Source organism: Nycticebus coucang, chromosome 9 (assembly GCF_027406575.1).
Source record: "Nycticebus coucang isolate mNycCou1 chromosome 9, mNycCou1.pri, whole genome shotgun sequence".
Lineage (NCBI taxonomy): Eukaryota > Metazoa > Chordata > Mammalia > Primates > Lorisidae > Nycticebus > Nycticebus coucang.
The window spans coordinates 24,533,236-24,546,939 of record NC_069788.1 but is presented as its reverse complement, the minus strand read 5'-3'; the positions used below and the strand labels follow the sequence as shown (position 1 = coordinate 24,546,939).

Genomic DNA, 13,704 nt, shown 5'->3' with positions numbered 1-13,704 from the left:
TTCCTAATGATTTTTTCGTAGAATTTATATTTCCAAACTGGAGCTATCTATTCTATTTGTCCTCCTCATTTAAATTAAATAGCCAGACCTTTGAATTGTAAGCTATCTATAAGCAATAACTATAAATATTTTGTTTTACACTTAAGCATCAATTACAGTGAAATTTAATTTGGCAGCTTAATACCTCTAAAATCTTGATTTGGGTACAAAATTGAGCAAAACCTTGAAATAGCAGCCATTAAACCTGAAGTTTCACCTGATATGGTTGAAAATGATGCTGTGGCTTTATTAGTATTTTTTGTTTTTTTTTTTTAAAAAAAGGCTTTTAGACGGGAGGCTGAGGCAAGAGAATCACGTAAGCCCAAGAGTTAGAGGTTGCTGTGAGCCGTGTGACGCCACGGCACTCTACCAGAGGGCGGTACAGTGAGACTCTGTCTCTACAAAAAAAAAAAAAAAAAAAGGCTTTTAGAGTCTTATTTTTAAAAAAGAACTTTATAATGTTTCTTGGACATTAAACAATACTCCGACAAAACAACATTTTGATGACTTGAATACAAATGAATCAGAAACATACGGATTAAATTTTCCTTGATGTAGGAGTGAGTTTGAATAGAAAGGAAAAAAGTCATTGGCAAAATTCATTCTGAGTATTGCCAAACTTAAAACGTCTGAAAACATAGGATTTTTTAAAAGACATTCTAATGAACCTCAAAATACTACCTTTGTTTTTCCATCTCTAAATTATTCTATAAACCCAAGTTTGAAAAAGAAAATTAATTTGCTTGGAAGGCTTAAACTATATAAAGCATCAAACAATGGAAAATTATACTGTATGGGGGGAAAAAATCCAAGTTCCAAAAACTTGATTAAACTGCTATCTGTGTAATAAACTCTGTGCATATGTCCCTAGGAAAAAAATCATTAATGCTGTTTTATTATAAATGTTAATAAAGATTTAATAATTCAGATAATGAATGTATTTTGACAATTTAGGGAACTGAAAGTCTTACAATAAATTAAGACAAATCATTTGCTAATAAAAACAAAAATAGTTCTTATTTTTTCATAGAGGTTTATTAACTGCCATGAGAGAGTGCTTGAAAACTTTGAGACCAATTTTACACATTTGGATACAGTATCTTCTCTGGAATCTCTAGATTTTGCCATTAAGAAGCAGCATGTATTTTTTTTTATTTGTACTTAAATTTGCTTTGTTTTGCTGAAACAAACATATGGAGCTTTGAGAATTATCTATTCATCACAAAAAAATTAATAACACATCCTTAAACTCTTTTGACAAATCCACTGCAGTTTATTTGTCAAGTTTCTAAAAAGAGTCATTTCACAAACTGACATATTTTCCACAAGGTCTCTGAGGAATCAAAATACTACTTTAGATTTCAGCAGCTTTTGATTTCTAAAATATGTTTAGGCCTCTTTGCTATTTTTTCCTTTACAGGGGCAGGATAAACAAAATTTAATCATACACATCACGGATTTTCCTCTTCTTACGTCCGAGACTATTTAACTACTGTGGTTTTCTCTACAAAATTCTGCTCCTATTTTACATCAAACTGGTTTACTTATTAATAACCCAAAACTCACAGTTTGGAATGTCTTTTTAGGAGGAACATGTTCAGCGTGGCAGGTGGCCTAAAGAGCCTTTTTGATCACAAACTCATTCAGCGATCATTCAAGACATTTCTCATACCCATAACCTGCATTGTGCCAAGCATTCAGGATACAATGGTGAAGAAAAGGTAAACAGCCCCTGACTCATGAATTGATGAGTCTCTTTCCACTATGTAATCAAGATAGTGTTACTGTGATGGGTTAAAGCACAAGTCTAGTTCTTCTGTAACTCGTGATCAAGCTACGTGTAGAAGAGCATACTATACGAAATTTAGATTTCATGTTCCTTACATGGTTGTCCCCAGATAACTTTCCTGATAGCATCTGTACACGAAAGTTGTCGAGGCTGGACTAACTTCCCAGAACCATGCCATTCTGCCATTCTGTGCATTTACACCCTTCGCTTCCTCCTCTAAGAGTAAATTCTGTTCTTTCCATCACTCCCCACTCGCCCACAACTCCCCTGCTCTTCACCTTTTACCCTTAAACTTCCACTCAGCTGACCCAGCTTAAAAGCCACCTCCATCGTAGTTTTTTTGGCTCAGTCCCAGTTGTCCTTAACGGTGTCTCTTCTGCTTTCCCATGGCATTTTGGCTGTGTCACTATTTTTAGCATTAGAGCGCTTTATTCTTTCTACAGTTAGCTAAAGATATATCAGTCCCCCAGGATAAAAGCTCTTGGAACCTGCCATTTTGCATGCAGAGATACGTGATCATTTTATGCCAGACAAATGAACAAGTGCCTAAGTGTCAACAAATGAATTTGAAAACAGACTGTACTGAATCGTGAAATCATTCTTTTATGATTTTCAATTCATTTTTCTGAGAACTAGACATATTCCGAATCCTCTGCTGCAAAAGACAGTCTGTCGGGCTCTGAAGCAATGTCACTTGGAGAACAACAGCAGTGGTACTGAGTGAGGCTGTAATAAACTGAAGCATCTAATTATTCATACAGGGTGGCCACAAAGTTCATGGGCAATATGAAAGATTATGCGATTTAAAATTCTATTGAAATGTCTATTTATAGAAAACTGTCACATGTATATTCTCAATTAGTTTGCAGTTAATAAAACTGAGGTACCGGGAAGATCATTTACTTTCACAAGGCCATATGTGCTCCACCTTCCACCTCTGGTTAAAATCTGTTTTAAGTATTGCCTAAATGCAAAAGGCTTGCTTTCTCAGCCCATTTAACCATTTTAATATTCTTCATGTTAGACAATGTAAGAGACATAAAAGGAACAACAGGTCATGTACCTCAAATCCGACCTTTAAATACTTTGGAAACCATTGAAAAGAGTGAAACTTTAACTCATTTCAGGCTCAAAGAAAAAGATAAATAATAGAAACTATTTTATAATATTTATGACAGAATAGTAATTTAAAGTAAAGTCAACTGTGACAAAGAGAAATAAATCAGAGAAAGAGCAAGTCAAAATGTAAAGTAGTTCTCAAAGAGAAAAAGATAAATTGAAATCAAGATAGACGTTAAATTGCATAAATAGTAAGGGAAAGAGATAACCAAGGCAAGCAAAGAATGAAAAGAACAAAAGACAGAAACTTCAGAAAATTCATGTAGGGCAGGAGGCGAGATGGAAATTAAAGGGAAACAGACTGATCGTATTTCATAGATGTCTTGATTTGTTTAGTTAGACATTTCAAGCATATGCCCAGGGGTAAGACCTAGAGAAGCACATAGCACTCATTTGGTTTTTCTTGTTTGGGCCACATACTTGGGTTACCCCACAGTGCCGATGTCCCAGTCAAATTTCTGACCATAAATGTACAGTAGTCTAACGTCGTAGGAATGCTTAGAAGATTACATTTATAATGCTTGAACTCCGAGGATCCTTAATGATAATCTCAAAGCCATAATTGGAAAATTATCTATAATCCCAAATATTTGTTTATAAAAATTCAGCATTATAATTAAAATCTGTAGCAATGTCTGGATTTGAGGGCAAAGGAAGGGGGTGAAACTTGTTCTATAACACTTTCAGTTAGAACTTTCTTCTTCTTCTTCTTCTTTTTTGTAGATATGGCTATAGATAAAACAAGGCCACCATGAAGTCTTAGCACTTAAAGCCACGAATCTTCTTCAAAGAGGTACAAGACAGATTTCACGTTTACAGACCCCATGGGTGATTAAACAAGGTTTATGTGTAATACAGCAAGAATTAATAAAGGAGATAGACTCGAGGTTTAATGTTTCTCCTTTCTGATTCTGCAAAAAACTAAAAGCAGTGGAAGTTAAATAAGGTCCATTCTCCTACTAATTGTCTTTTAAAAAATTACCTTCTAGACCTGGCCATGACAAGCGTATGGGGATGGACTAAGAACACATGTAAGATCCATGTGGTATATTTCTGAATTAAATAAAATAATTTAAATAAATAATAAAAGTTAATAAAATAATATACCATGTGGTATATTTAGAAATATAATAATCTCAAAGCCATAATTGTAAAATAACTTATAATCCTATAACCTATATTTAGAAATATACCATGTGGTACATTATTTTATTAACTTTTATTATTATTAACTTATATTATTTTATTAACTTTTATTTAAAAGTTACTAATAAAAGTTACTAATCAAGCTAACCCATTATTTAAATAAAAGTTGTTAATCAAGCTAACCCATTATTAAATTATGTTTTATCCTCCTATTAAGATAAATATAATTTTAAATGACCCAAAAGTTCATATTGAATTTCAAATGTTTGGATTTTGAGTGATCTAAGGTCAACAAAGCTCAGAATAAACTGCCATGGCTTCCTTGGCCCTCTGACCAAATGTGCCAATGTCCCTCTTTCCACAGTCTTTGCAAATTCCATTTGTCTGAGATTCCTGCCCACAACTTTTTCCCCCTAATCTCATCTTTTTTGTCTTTCAGATTGTAACTGAAATCCACTCACTATTCAATATTCACAATCAATTGGACACTTCTGGTTATACAGGGACACGCATTCACCAACATCACTGTGTGATCACTACCTTGGTCCTCACTCAACTTCAAATATCGTAAAGTAATCTGCATTTGCTCACCATTGTATATCCAGAATCTAGCCAAGTGCATGGCACATGGGTGCTCAGTGGGAATACTTGTGAGCATAAGGATTATATCTGGAGCTTCTTAAAAATAAAAGTTTCCAGTTCGGCACTCGTAGAACAGTGGTTACAGTGCTAGCTACATACATAGGTGAATTCAAATCCAGCCTGGACCAGCTAAACAACAATGCAAACTGCAACCAAAAAAGAGTCGGGTGTTGTGGCGGGTGCCTGTTGCCCCAGATTCTTGGGAGGCTGAAGCAAGAGAATTGCTTAAGCCAAGGAGTTGGAGGTTGCTGTGAGCCGTGATGCCACAGCACTTTACCGAGGGCATCATAGTGAGACTCTGTCTCTAAATAAATAAATACATAAATAAAATAAAAATTTCCCATAGACCAATCCCACGGGTGATTCTGGAAGAGTTGTCTTTGATCAAATACTGTGATATGTTCAGGTCTGACTTCGTATTATTTTCTGCAGTTTTTTGGTGACTGTTGTTCCATCTCCATCCTTCTTACCCCCATGTATCATGGGTGGTGCCTTTGTTTCCTAGTCTTTCTTTAGTCGAATTTTGCGATATAATTTGCATATAGTAATATTCACTCTTCAATGTAGTTCTATACATTTTTACAATGTATAGAGCTGTTTACTACCACAGTTAAGACATAGCTCCATAGCACTTTGTGTGTAGCTTTATTTTCATATTATTCTATATAATAGTGCTACTTATTCACGTATGGGTCTTCAACACCAGACTAACAGTTCTTTGAGTGCAGTAGCTGTGCATATTTCTTTACTCTCCACTCCAGAACCGACAATAATTATGTTAGATAAATATGTTCTAAATCGCTGTGATAATTAATATGGTATCACACGATCCTGTGGAACGTGCTACCTTGTATATCACAAGTATAGAACATATATTGGGTAATTCACACAAAATGCAATAACTCTCAAAATAATCCCCACAAAATATATGAAATTCAGCACTTACCATCCCCAGTCTCTGCACACAGCTGTAAGCCCAGATTGTTCTGTGGATTAATCACCCAGTGATTGCTGGTCACAGTGATATCAAAGACAAGCCAACCAACATCTAAAGCTTGTGCCTTCCTGGTGTCTAACAGGAACAGATCTGCATCTCTAAGGAGAAAAGGAACAAACAAAAAAGTCAAAGATTTGAATGAAGATCATCATTTCCTATACTTAAGTGAAAACATTTCAAAAGCACTCTTTAAAATAACAGGAGTTAATTAAAAAACGAGGGGAACAGTGACCAAAGTGAGGACTAATAAGATGCAGAGCCCTTTATTGCTCAGCTCCTGATCCCAACCTGGTGCACATTAGTAACATCTTGCTGAAAGTATTTCCATTTTCCTTCTTCTCATAGGCCCTTACGAACTGACTTAAGTGTTCTTAATTGGGTCCCTGGCCATCAACGTTGCCCAAAATCTCCATCTGTAAGCAGAATCTAAAACAAAAGATTAAGCTAAATGGAGACAGAAATGAAAGGAGCTGCTTGGGTTTGGATGAATGCAAACCCATGGAGCACAGGCAGGATATGATTCAAGCATCTGTTTTAGGGATAGTTTTCTAACATTTTCCATTTTTTATTATATAAAGATTGTATGGATATCAAAGCCCAGAGAAGGTCAGCGAGTTCACAATTGTATTAGGGACAAATCCTATAAACTGAGTGGCACAATCTAGCATGATCTGATTACATCTTCTACAAGTCCCCTGGGTGCAGTAATGGGTATAAATATAAACTTTTAGTTCAAGAGTAATACTCACAGTGCTACTGTTAATAATTTTTATGGATATATTTTATGAACCTTGAATGTAGCATAAAATTTACAAATATGTGAATATTTTTCAACTATCATGAGTTATTTTATTTATTATTCCCTTACTACATGAAGTCTCTGAGCTAAGTGTTACCTATCTCCGTCTTAGTTTTCTTTTCAGATTAATATGAAGGTATAAATGATGAAGTTATGTTGTTTACACTTGTTTGGTAAAGTTCAAGTTGTATTTGAGCTGGTCAACAGGGACTGAATACCCTTACATTTTGCCCATTAGGCAAGAGCTTATAAATCCTCCCTCCTCTCCTCTCTCTTCTTCCTCTCCCTTTCCCCTACCTTGAACTTAATAGTGTTTTTCTCTCTTGTGGGTGGATAGTTGTTTATATATCTCTGACTTTGAACAGCTTTCATATTGACAAAATTGAGGCACAGAGGTTAATTGTAAAATATTGGACCTTCTTCAAGTAAAGTAGAAATAACACCATTATGCATTTTTGTGACTTGATAGCCTGAATCTATTTAAGAGTATACTGCTTATAAAAGCAAGATTTGTCTCTCTGTGTTTGATTCATTTCACTTAACATAATGTTTTCCAGTTCCACCCATGCTGTTGCAAATGGCAGGATTTTATTCTTTCTCCAGCTATATTTCATTGGATATAGGTATAACAATTTATCCATTAATGAACAGGTTGGAATTAGGTTGATTCCAAATCTAGGCTCCTGTGAACAGTGCTTCAATAAACATGGGAGGGCGGGTATCATTATGACACACTGAATTCCCCTCATTTGGCTATATATCCAGAAGCAGCATGGCTCGGTAATACCACAGTTCTATGCTTAGTTTTTGAGAAAACTCCATACTGCTCTCCATCGTGGTTGCCCTAATTTACATTCACACCAACAGTGTACAGGTTCCCCTTTCTCCACATCCTCACCAGGGTTTGTTACTGTCTTTTTAATGAAAGCCACTTTTACCAGGGTGAGATGATAGCTTGTTATGGTTTTGATTGGCATGTCCTTAATGACTAATGATCTACCTGTTGATCATTTATGTGACTTCTTTTGATAAATGTCTATTCAGATCATTCGCCCATTTTTTAATCTGATTATTTGACTTTTTTCCTATTGGATTGTTGGAGCTTCTTATATCTTCTAGTTATTAATCCTCTGTCAGACAGGTGGTCTGCAAATATTTTCTCCCATTCTATGTGTTGTCTCTGCTTTATTGATTATTTCTTTTGTGGTGAAGAAGTTTTTTAGCTTGATGTGGACCCATGTGTCTAATTTTCACTGGTTGCATGTGCTTTGGGGAGTATTACTCAAGAAGTCCTTGTCCAGAACAATGTCCCGAGGCATTCCCCAATGTTTGCTTTTAGTAATTCCAGGGGTCCGGTCTTAGGTTTAAGTCTTTCATCCACTTTAATTTTATTTTTGCATATAGTGAGAGATAAGAGTCTAGTTTCTTTTTTTGTATATGGATATCCAGGTTTCCTAGCACCTCTTACTAAAAAAGACTATCCTTATCCCACTGTATGTTCTTGGCACCTTGTCAAAGATAAGTTCACCAAAGATGGACAGGTTTATTTCTGGGCTTTCTGTTCAGTTTCTATGTGTCTATCTTTATTCCAGTACCATGCTATTTTCATTTCTATGTAGTATGATTTGAAGTCAAGTAATGTGAGTCCTTCAGTTTATTCTTTTTGCTCAGGATGGCTTTGATTATTCTGGGTATTGTGTGGTTACATAATAAATTTTAGAATTATTTTTTATATTACTATGAAGAATGTCATTGGTATTTTTATGGGGATTTCATTGAATCTGTAGATGGGTCTGGACATTTTAATAATATTGATTCTTACAAAGCATGAGCATGGAATCTTTCCATTTTTTGTGTGTCCTGCCACATTGCTTTCATTGGGGTTTTAGTTTTCATTACAGAGACTCTTCATTTCTTCAGTTAAGTTTATTCTTAGGTATTTTATTTTATTTGTATCTATTGTCAGTTAAGTTTATTCTTAGGTATTTTATTTTATTTGTATCTATTGTCAGTTAAGTTTATTCTTAGGTATTTTATTTTATTTGTATCTATTGTAAATGTGATAGTTTTCTTGGTTCTTTTTCAAATTGTTTAATGTTGGATATAGAAATTCTACTTATCATTGTATAGTAATTTTGCACACTGCAATTTTACTAAATTTGTCAGTCCTAATAGTTTGTGTGTGTGTGAACGTATGTAGTCTTTTGAGCTTTCCGGATATAAGATCATATCATGTTAAAGGACAATTTGACCAATTCCTTTACAATTTGGATGCCCTATGTTTCTTTTTCTTATCTGATTGTTCTAGCTGGAATTTCCAGTATTATGTTGAATAATAGTGGTGAAAGTGGGCATACTCATCTTGTTCCAGATTTTAAGAGGAGAGGCTTTCAGATTTCTTCCTTTCATTATCATACTCACTGTGGGTCTATCATATCTGGCTGTTAGAGTTGAGGACAGTTCCTTTGTAAGCAGGTTTTTTAGAGTTTCTGTCTAAAAGGATGTCAAATTTATTGAATGATTTTCAGCATTCATTAAAACAATCATAGGATTTTTGTCAGTCATTCTGTTGACATGATGCAGGATAGTGGTTAATTTGAGTATGTTGAACCATCCTTGTATTCCTGGGATGAATTCCACTTCATCATGTTCAATAATCATTTTAATGTGTTGTTAAATGTGGTTTGCTATTTTTTTGTTGTTTTTGAGGATTTTTGCTCTTATGTTCATCAGAGAGATTGATGTATGGTTTTCTTTTTTGTTGTGTCTTTGTCTGGTTTTGTTCTTAGAGTGACACATGCCATCTGGAATAAGTTCAAAAGTATTCCTTGATCCTTGATTTTTTTTTTTTTTTGGAATAGTTAAACTAGGATTGGTAATAGTTTTTACTAAAATGGTCAGGTCCTGGACTTTCCCTTGATGGTAGACTTTTGATTACTATTTCCATCTCATTATTGATTTATTTGGGCTCTTTATTTCTTCTTGGATCAATCTTGGTAGATTACATGTATCTAGGAATTTATAAATATCCTTTTTGTTTTCCGATTTATTGACACAGAGTTGCTCATGAAGTCTAATGATCCTTTGGGTTTCCCTATTATTGATTGTGATATTTCCTTTTTCATCTCTGATTTTAGTTACTTGAGTCTTCTCTCTTTTTTTCTTAGTCTGGCTAAGGGTGCATCAATTTTTATTTTTTATAAAACCAACTTTTTGTGGTCGATTGTTTGTATATTTTTTAATATTTCATTTATTTCTGCTCTGATCTTTATTATGTCTTTTCTTCTATTAATTTTGGGTTTGGTTTGCTCTTGTTTTTTTAATTCTTTGAGAGACCTCATTGGGTTGTTTATTTGAAATTTTTCTACTTTTTTGATGTATAGCACTTAACTTTTTTTTTTCTTTTTGAGACAGAGTCTCACCATGTCGCCCCTGGTAGAGTGCCGCTGTACTATCCTAGCTCATAGCAACCTCAAACTCTTGGGCTTAAGTGATTCTCTTGCCTCAGCCTCCCAAGTAGCTGGGACTACAGGTGCCCACCACAATTTTTTGTTATGGTTGACATTGTTGTTTAGCAGGCCCAGCCAGGTTTGAACCTGCCAACCTGGGTGTATGTGGCTGGTGCCATAACCACTGTACTACAGGCACTAAGCCAGCACTTAATTGTTATAAACTTTCCTCTTATAACTGCTTTTGCTGTACACCATAGATTTTTATTCATTGTGTTTTTCTTTTCATTTGTTTTGAGAACATTTTTAATTTCTTTCTTAATCATTTCATTGACATCCCTGTTCATTCAAGAATATATTGTTTTATTTCCACATATTTGCATACTTTTCCTGTGTTCCTCTTGATATTGATTTTTAGTTTTATTTCATTGTGGTCAGAGTAAATACTTGGTATGGTTTCAATTTTTTTCTGAGTATTTTGAGACTTTTTTTGTGAGCTAACATCTGGTCTAACCTTGAGAATGATCCATGAGTTAGGAGAAGAACATGAATTCTGCAGCTGTTGGATGAAATGTCCTGTAAATATCTATTAGGTCCATTTGGTCTGTAGGTGCAGTGTAAGTCCAATGTTTCCCTGTTGATTTTCTGTCTGAATGATCTGTCTGATGCTAAAAGTGGAGTGTTGAGTTTTCCAATACTTACTGTACTGGAGTCTCTCTCCCTCTTTAGCTCTGATAATATTTGCTTTATGTATCTGGGTATTTCAATCTCTGTTAAATTTCTCTGATTCGCTTCTGAATTTCTTGTCTATATTGTCTTGAATTTAACTGAGCTTCTTCAGGACAGCTATTTTGAATTCTTTGTGTGAGAGGTCACATATCTCCATTGCTCCAGGATTGGTCATTGGGTGAGATCACACTCCCTTGGGTATTCTTGTTGCTTTTCAATGTTCATTAATGTCTGAGCATTGGAAAGTTGTGCATTTACTCTTTTTGGGTTAAACTCTAATTTATTTAGATTTACTGGAATTCCAGTTATTTGTATGACGATTGTTTTGAAATTCTGAAAGCATTTCAGCAGATTTAACATCTGCTGTGAAGAGCTATTAGTCTGGCAATGAGCCCATTATAAAATATTTAAAGGTGTTATAAATAAATTCATGTAGTTAGGTATTTATTCTAATTTTCTCAGTATTATCTTGTTTCAACCTGTTCTTGAAAAAGTTTTCCAGATACTCAAAGGGAATTGAATGTTATGATTTAAGTCTTTGGTCATTGCAGGTGCATCAGCACTGGGGTACCCCAGGACAAGTATACTTTGACTCTTAAAGACTCATGGTGATACTACTTTGTTGAACTTGGGAAAGACACTGGAGAATTCTCTGGATTACCAAGCAAAGTCTCTCGCTCTCTTCCCTTACTCTCTGTGTGTTAAGGGAATGACTTAGGCGCTCCCGTGTGGCCACCAGCACCAAGTCACACCTGAAGCCAGCTCAGTCTCACCCAAAATATCTACTGACTGCTTTCTGGCTACCTCCAATGTTTACTCAATATCCAAAGACTCTTTAGTCAGCAAGTGGTGTATCCTGCCAAGTCAGAGTCCTTCCCTTCAGAGGAGCATGTTCCCTTCTGGCCCAGGATAGGTCCAGAAATGTTATCCAGAAACTAAGGCCTGGTCTCAGGGGATCCAGGAGACTGCTTGGTACTTTATTTTACAGTGGCTGACGAAGTACCCAAGCTGCAAAACAGAGTGCTCTGAATTCTTCCCTTTCCTTTCCCCAAGTGGAAGAAGACCCTCACAGGGCTGCACTGCCTGGAGTTGGGGGAGAAGTGACATAGGCATTGGCTTGGCAGTTGTGGCTAATGTCTCACTGGGTCACATGCATCCCAAATCCACTGGGTCCAAGCCAGCACAGCTGCAGGAATTACCCAAAGACTACAGATTCTGTGACCTGACTTGCTTACAAATTCAGTCTAGGCCCCAGTCTGCTTTTTGTCAGCCAGTAGTGGCGCTAGTCAGAATTCAAATTTGGGGACTGAGGAATTCCTTCTGGCTGGGCAAGTCTTAAAAAGCTCCCTCTGTGGGCTCTGGTAGAATTCTACCTTTTTCTGTGTTCCTCTGTGCAAGGGAAGCCCTGCGTTTCCATGAAAAGTCCCACCTTCACTTTACTCTCCCTCCCCTGCGCACACAGATTCTCTCTCCACCCCAGGTGTTGGTACAGCACTGCAAGGGGATGGTGGAGGTGGCAGGGGGAACATAGGATTGTCTTTTCTGCCCTCTTCAGTGCCTCTTTCCTTGATATAATGTTAAAACCAGGTATTATGAACACTCACCTGATTTTAGCTTCTTCTGAAGGTGTTTGCTTACATAGATTATTATTGAATTTTTTGTTGATGTGGAGGGACAATTACCACAGATTTCTATTTGGCCATATTGCTTTGCCCTGCTAAATGTCTCCTTTTTTGGGAGGATACCCACATACAGGATTAGGATACATTCTACTGATCTCATTTCAACTAATTTACCTCTGCAAAGACCCTTTCTCCAATAAGGTCCCATTCCAAGTTAGTGGAGGTTATAACTTCAACATGTTAATTTGGGAGGAGTGGAGCACTTAAAGTGACAGTTCACTTTAAAAGTGTCAGTGATAATCCTGGACATGATTATTCTGTCTTAATGAACATAATAGATTTGCCAACACTGCAATGTTTTCAAAACCAAATATGTGAAAGTAAATTTACATTGATGGAAATTTATAATTAGCAAAAATTGCTTTATTCTTTTCTAGTTACAATTTTACCATTCATCTCGAATATGATATAGGTCAGTGTAATAATTCCCTTTATAGCTAATGAAGTCATCTTGAAGTTGTTATAGTCATGTTTAATGTGACTATAAGTAATATGTACATACATTTGTATTCAATACAAATACATTGTGCAAATCTGACCATAATCGTAACCAGAGTTTTAAATATGTCTAGTCATATACAATTTTTTGATAAGTTTGTATTTACTTATTTGGCTTTTTGTTTTGTTTTATTTTTTTTATTTCTTTGAGACAGAGTCTGACTCTGTCATCCTGGAAAGATTGCGCTGGCATCAAAGCTCACAGCAACCTAAAACTCTTGGGCTTAAGCCATCCTCTAGCTTCAGCCTCCCAAGTAGCTGGGACTGTAGGCACCCACAAAACCTAGCTAGTTTTTCTATTTTTAGTAAGGACTGAGTCTTGCTCTTGCTTAGGCTAGTCTTGAACTCCTGATCTCAAGTGATCCACCTGCCGCAGCCTCCCAGTATGTTAGGATTATAGGTGCGAGCCACCATTCCTGGCTTATACACTTATTAGTAAGAATTTTTATTTTATTAGAACAGGAAAAGAGTTTTGCATATACATCTTTGGAGTCTGTAAAATACTGAAAGGAAGGAGGGAGTAAGATGGAGGCCAAGTAACAGCTTCTTTGCAACTGAACACGGTGAGATAGGGCAGAGAAGACTCCAGGCACCTCTGGCTTGTGGCCTTTGCCCAGAAACATCCTATTGGGTATGCAGGGAGACAGCAAGAGACTCTGGACTCCAGGAGGAAGATAAAAGCACTGGAGAAGTGGCAAGTGGTTGTGTTAGGTCTGAGGCCATGGTGGTTGCCAGCTGTAATTATAACAGCAGTGATATTGCAGACAGGGAAGGCCTTCCCTGTGGGTTTTTTTGTTGTTTGGCCTTGGGCACTT

General features: G+C 36.1%; 1 protein-coding gene across 1 annotated transcript in view; it reads right to left on the bottom strand.

The window, feature by feature from the left end:
• Positions 1 to 13,704, bottom strand: part of BMP5 (bone morphogenetic protein 5) — a 135,138-nt gene that overhangs the window by 40,601 nt on the left and 80,833 nt on the right. Inside the window, exon 3 of the mRNA XM_053603457.1 lies at positions 5,682 to 5,830. Within this exon, the coding sequence (XP_053459432.1) occupies positions 5,682 to 5,830 (149 nt within the window). The remainder of the gene's footprint in view (positions 1 to 5,681; positions 5,831 to 13,704) is intronic.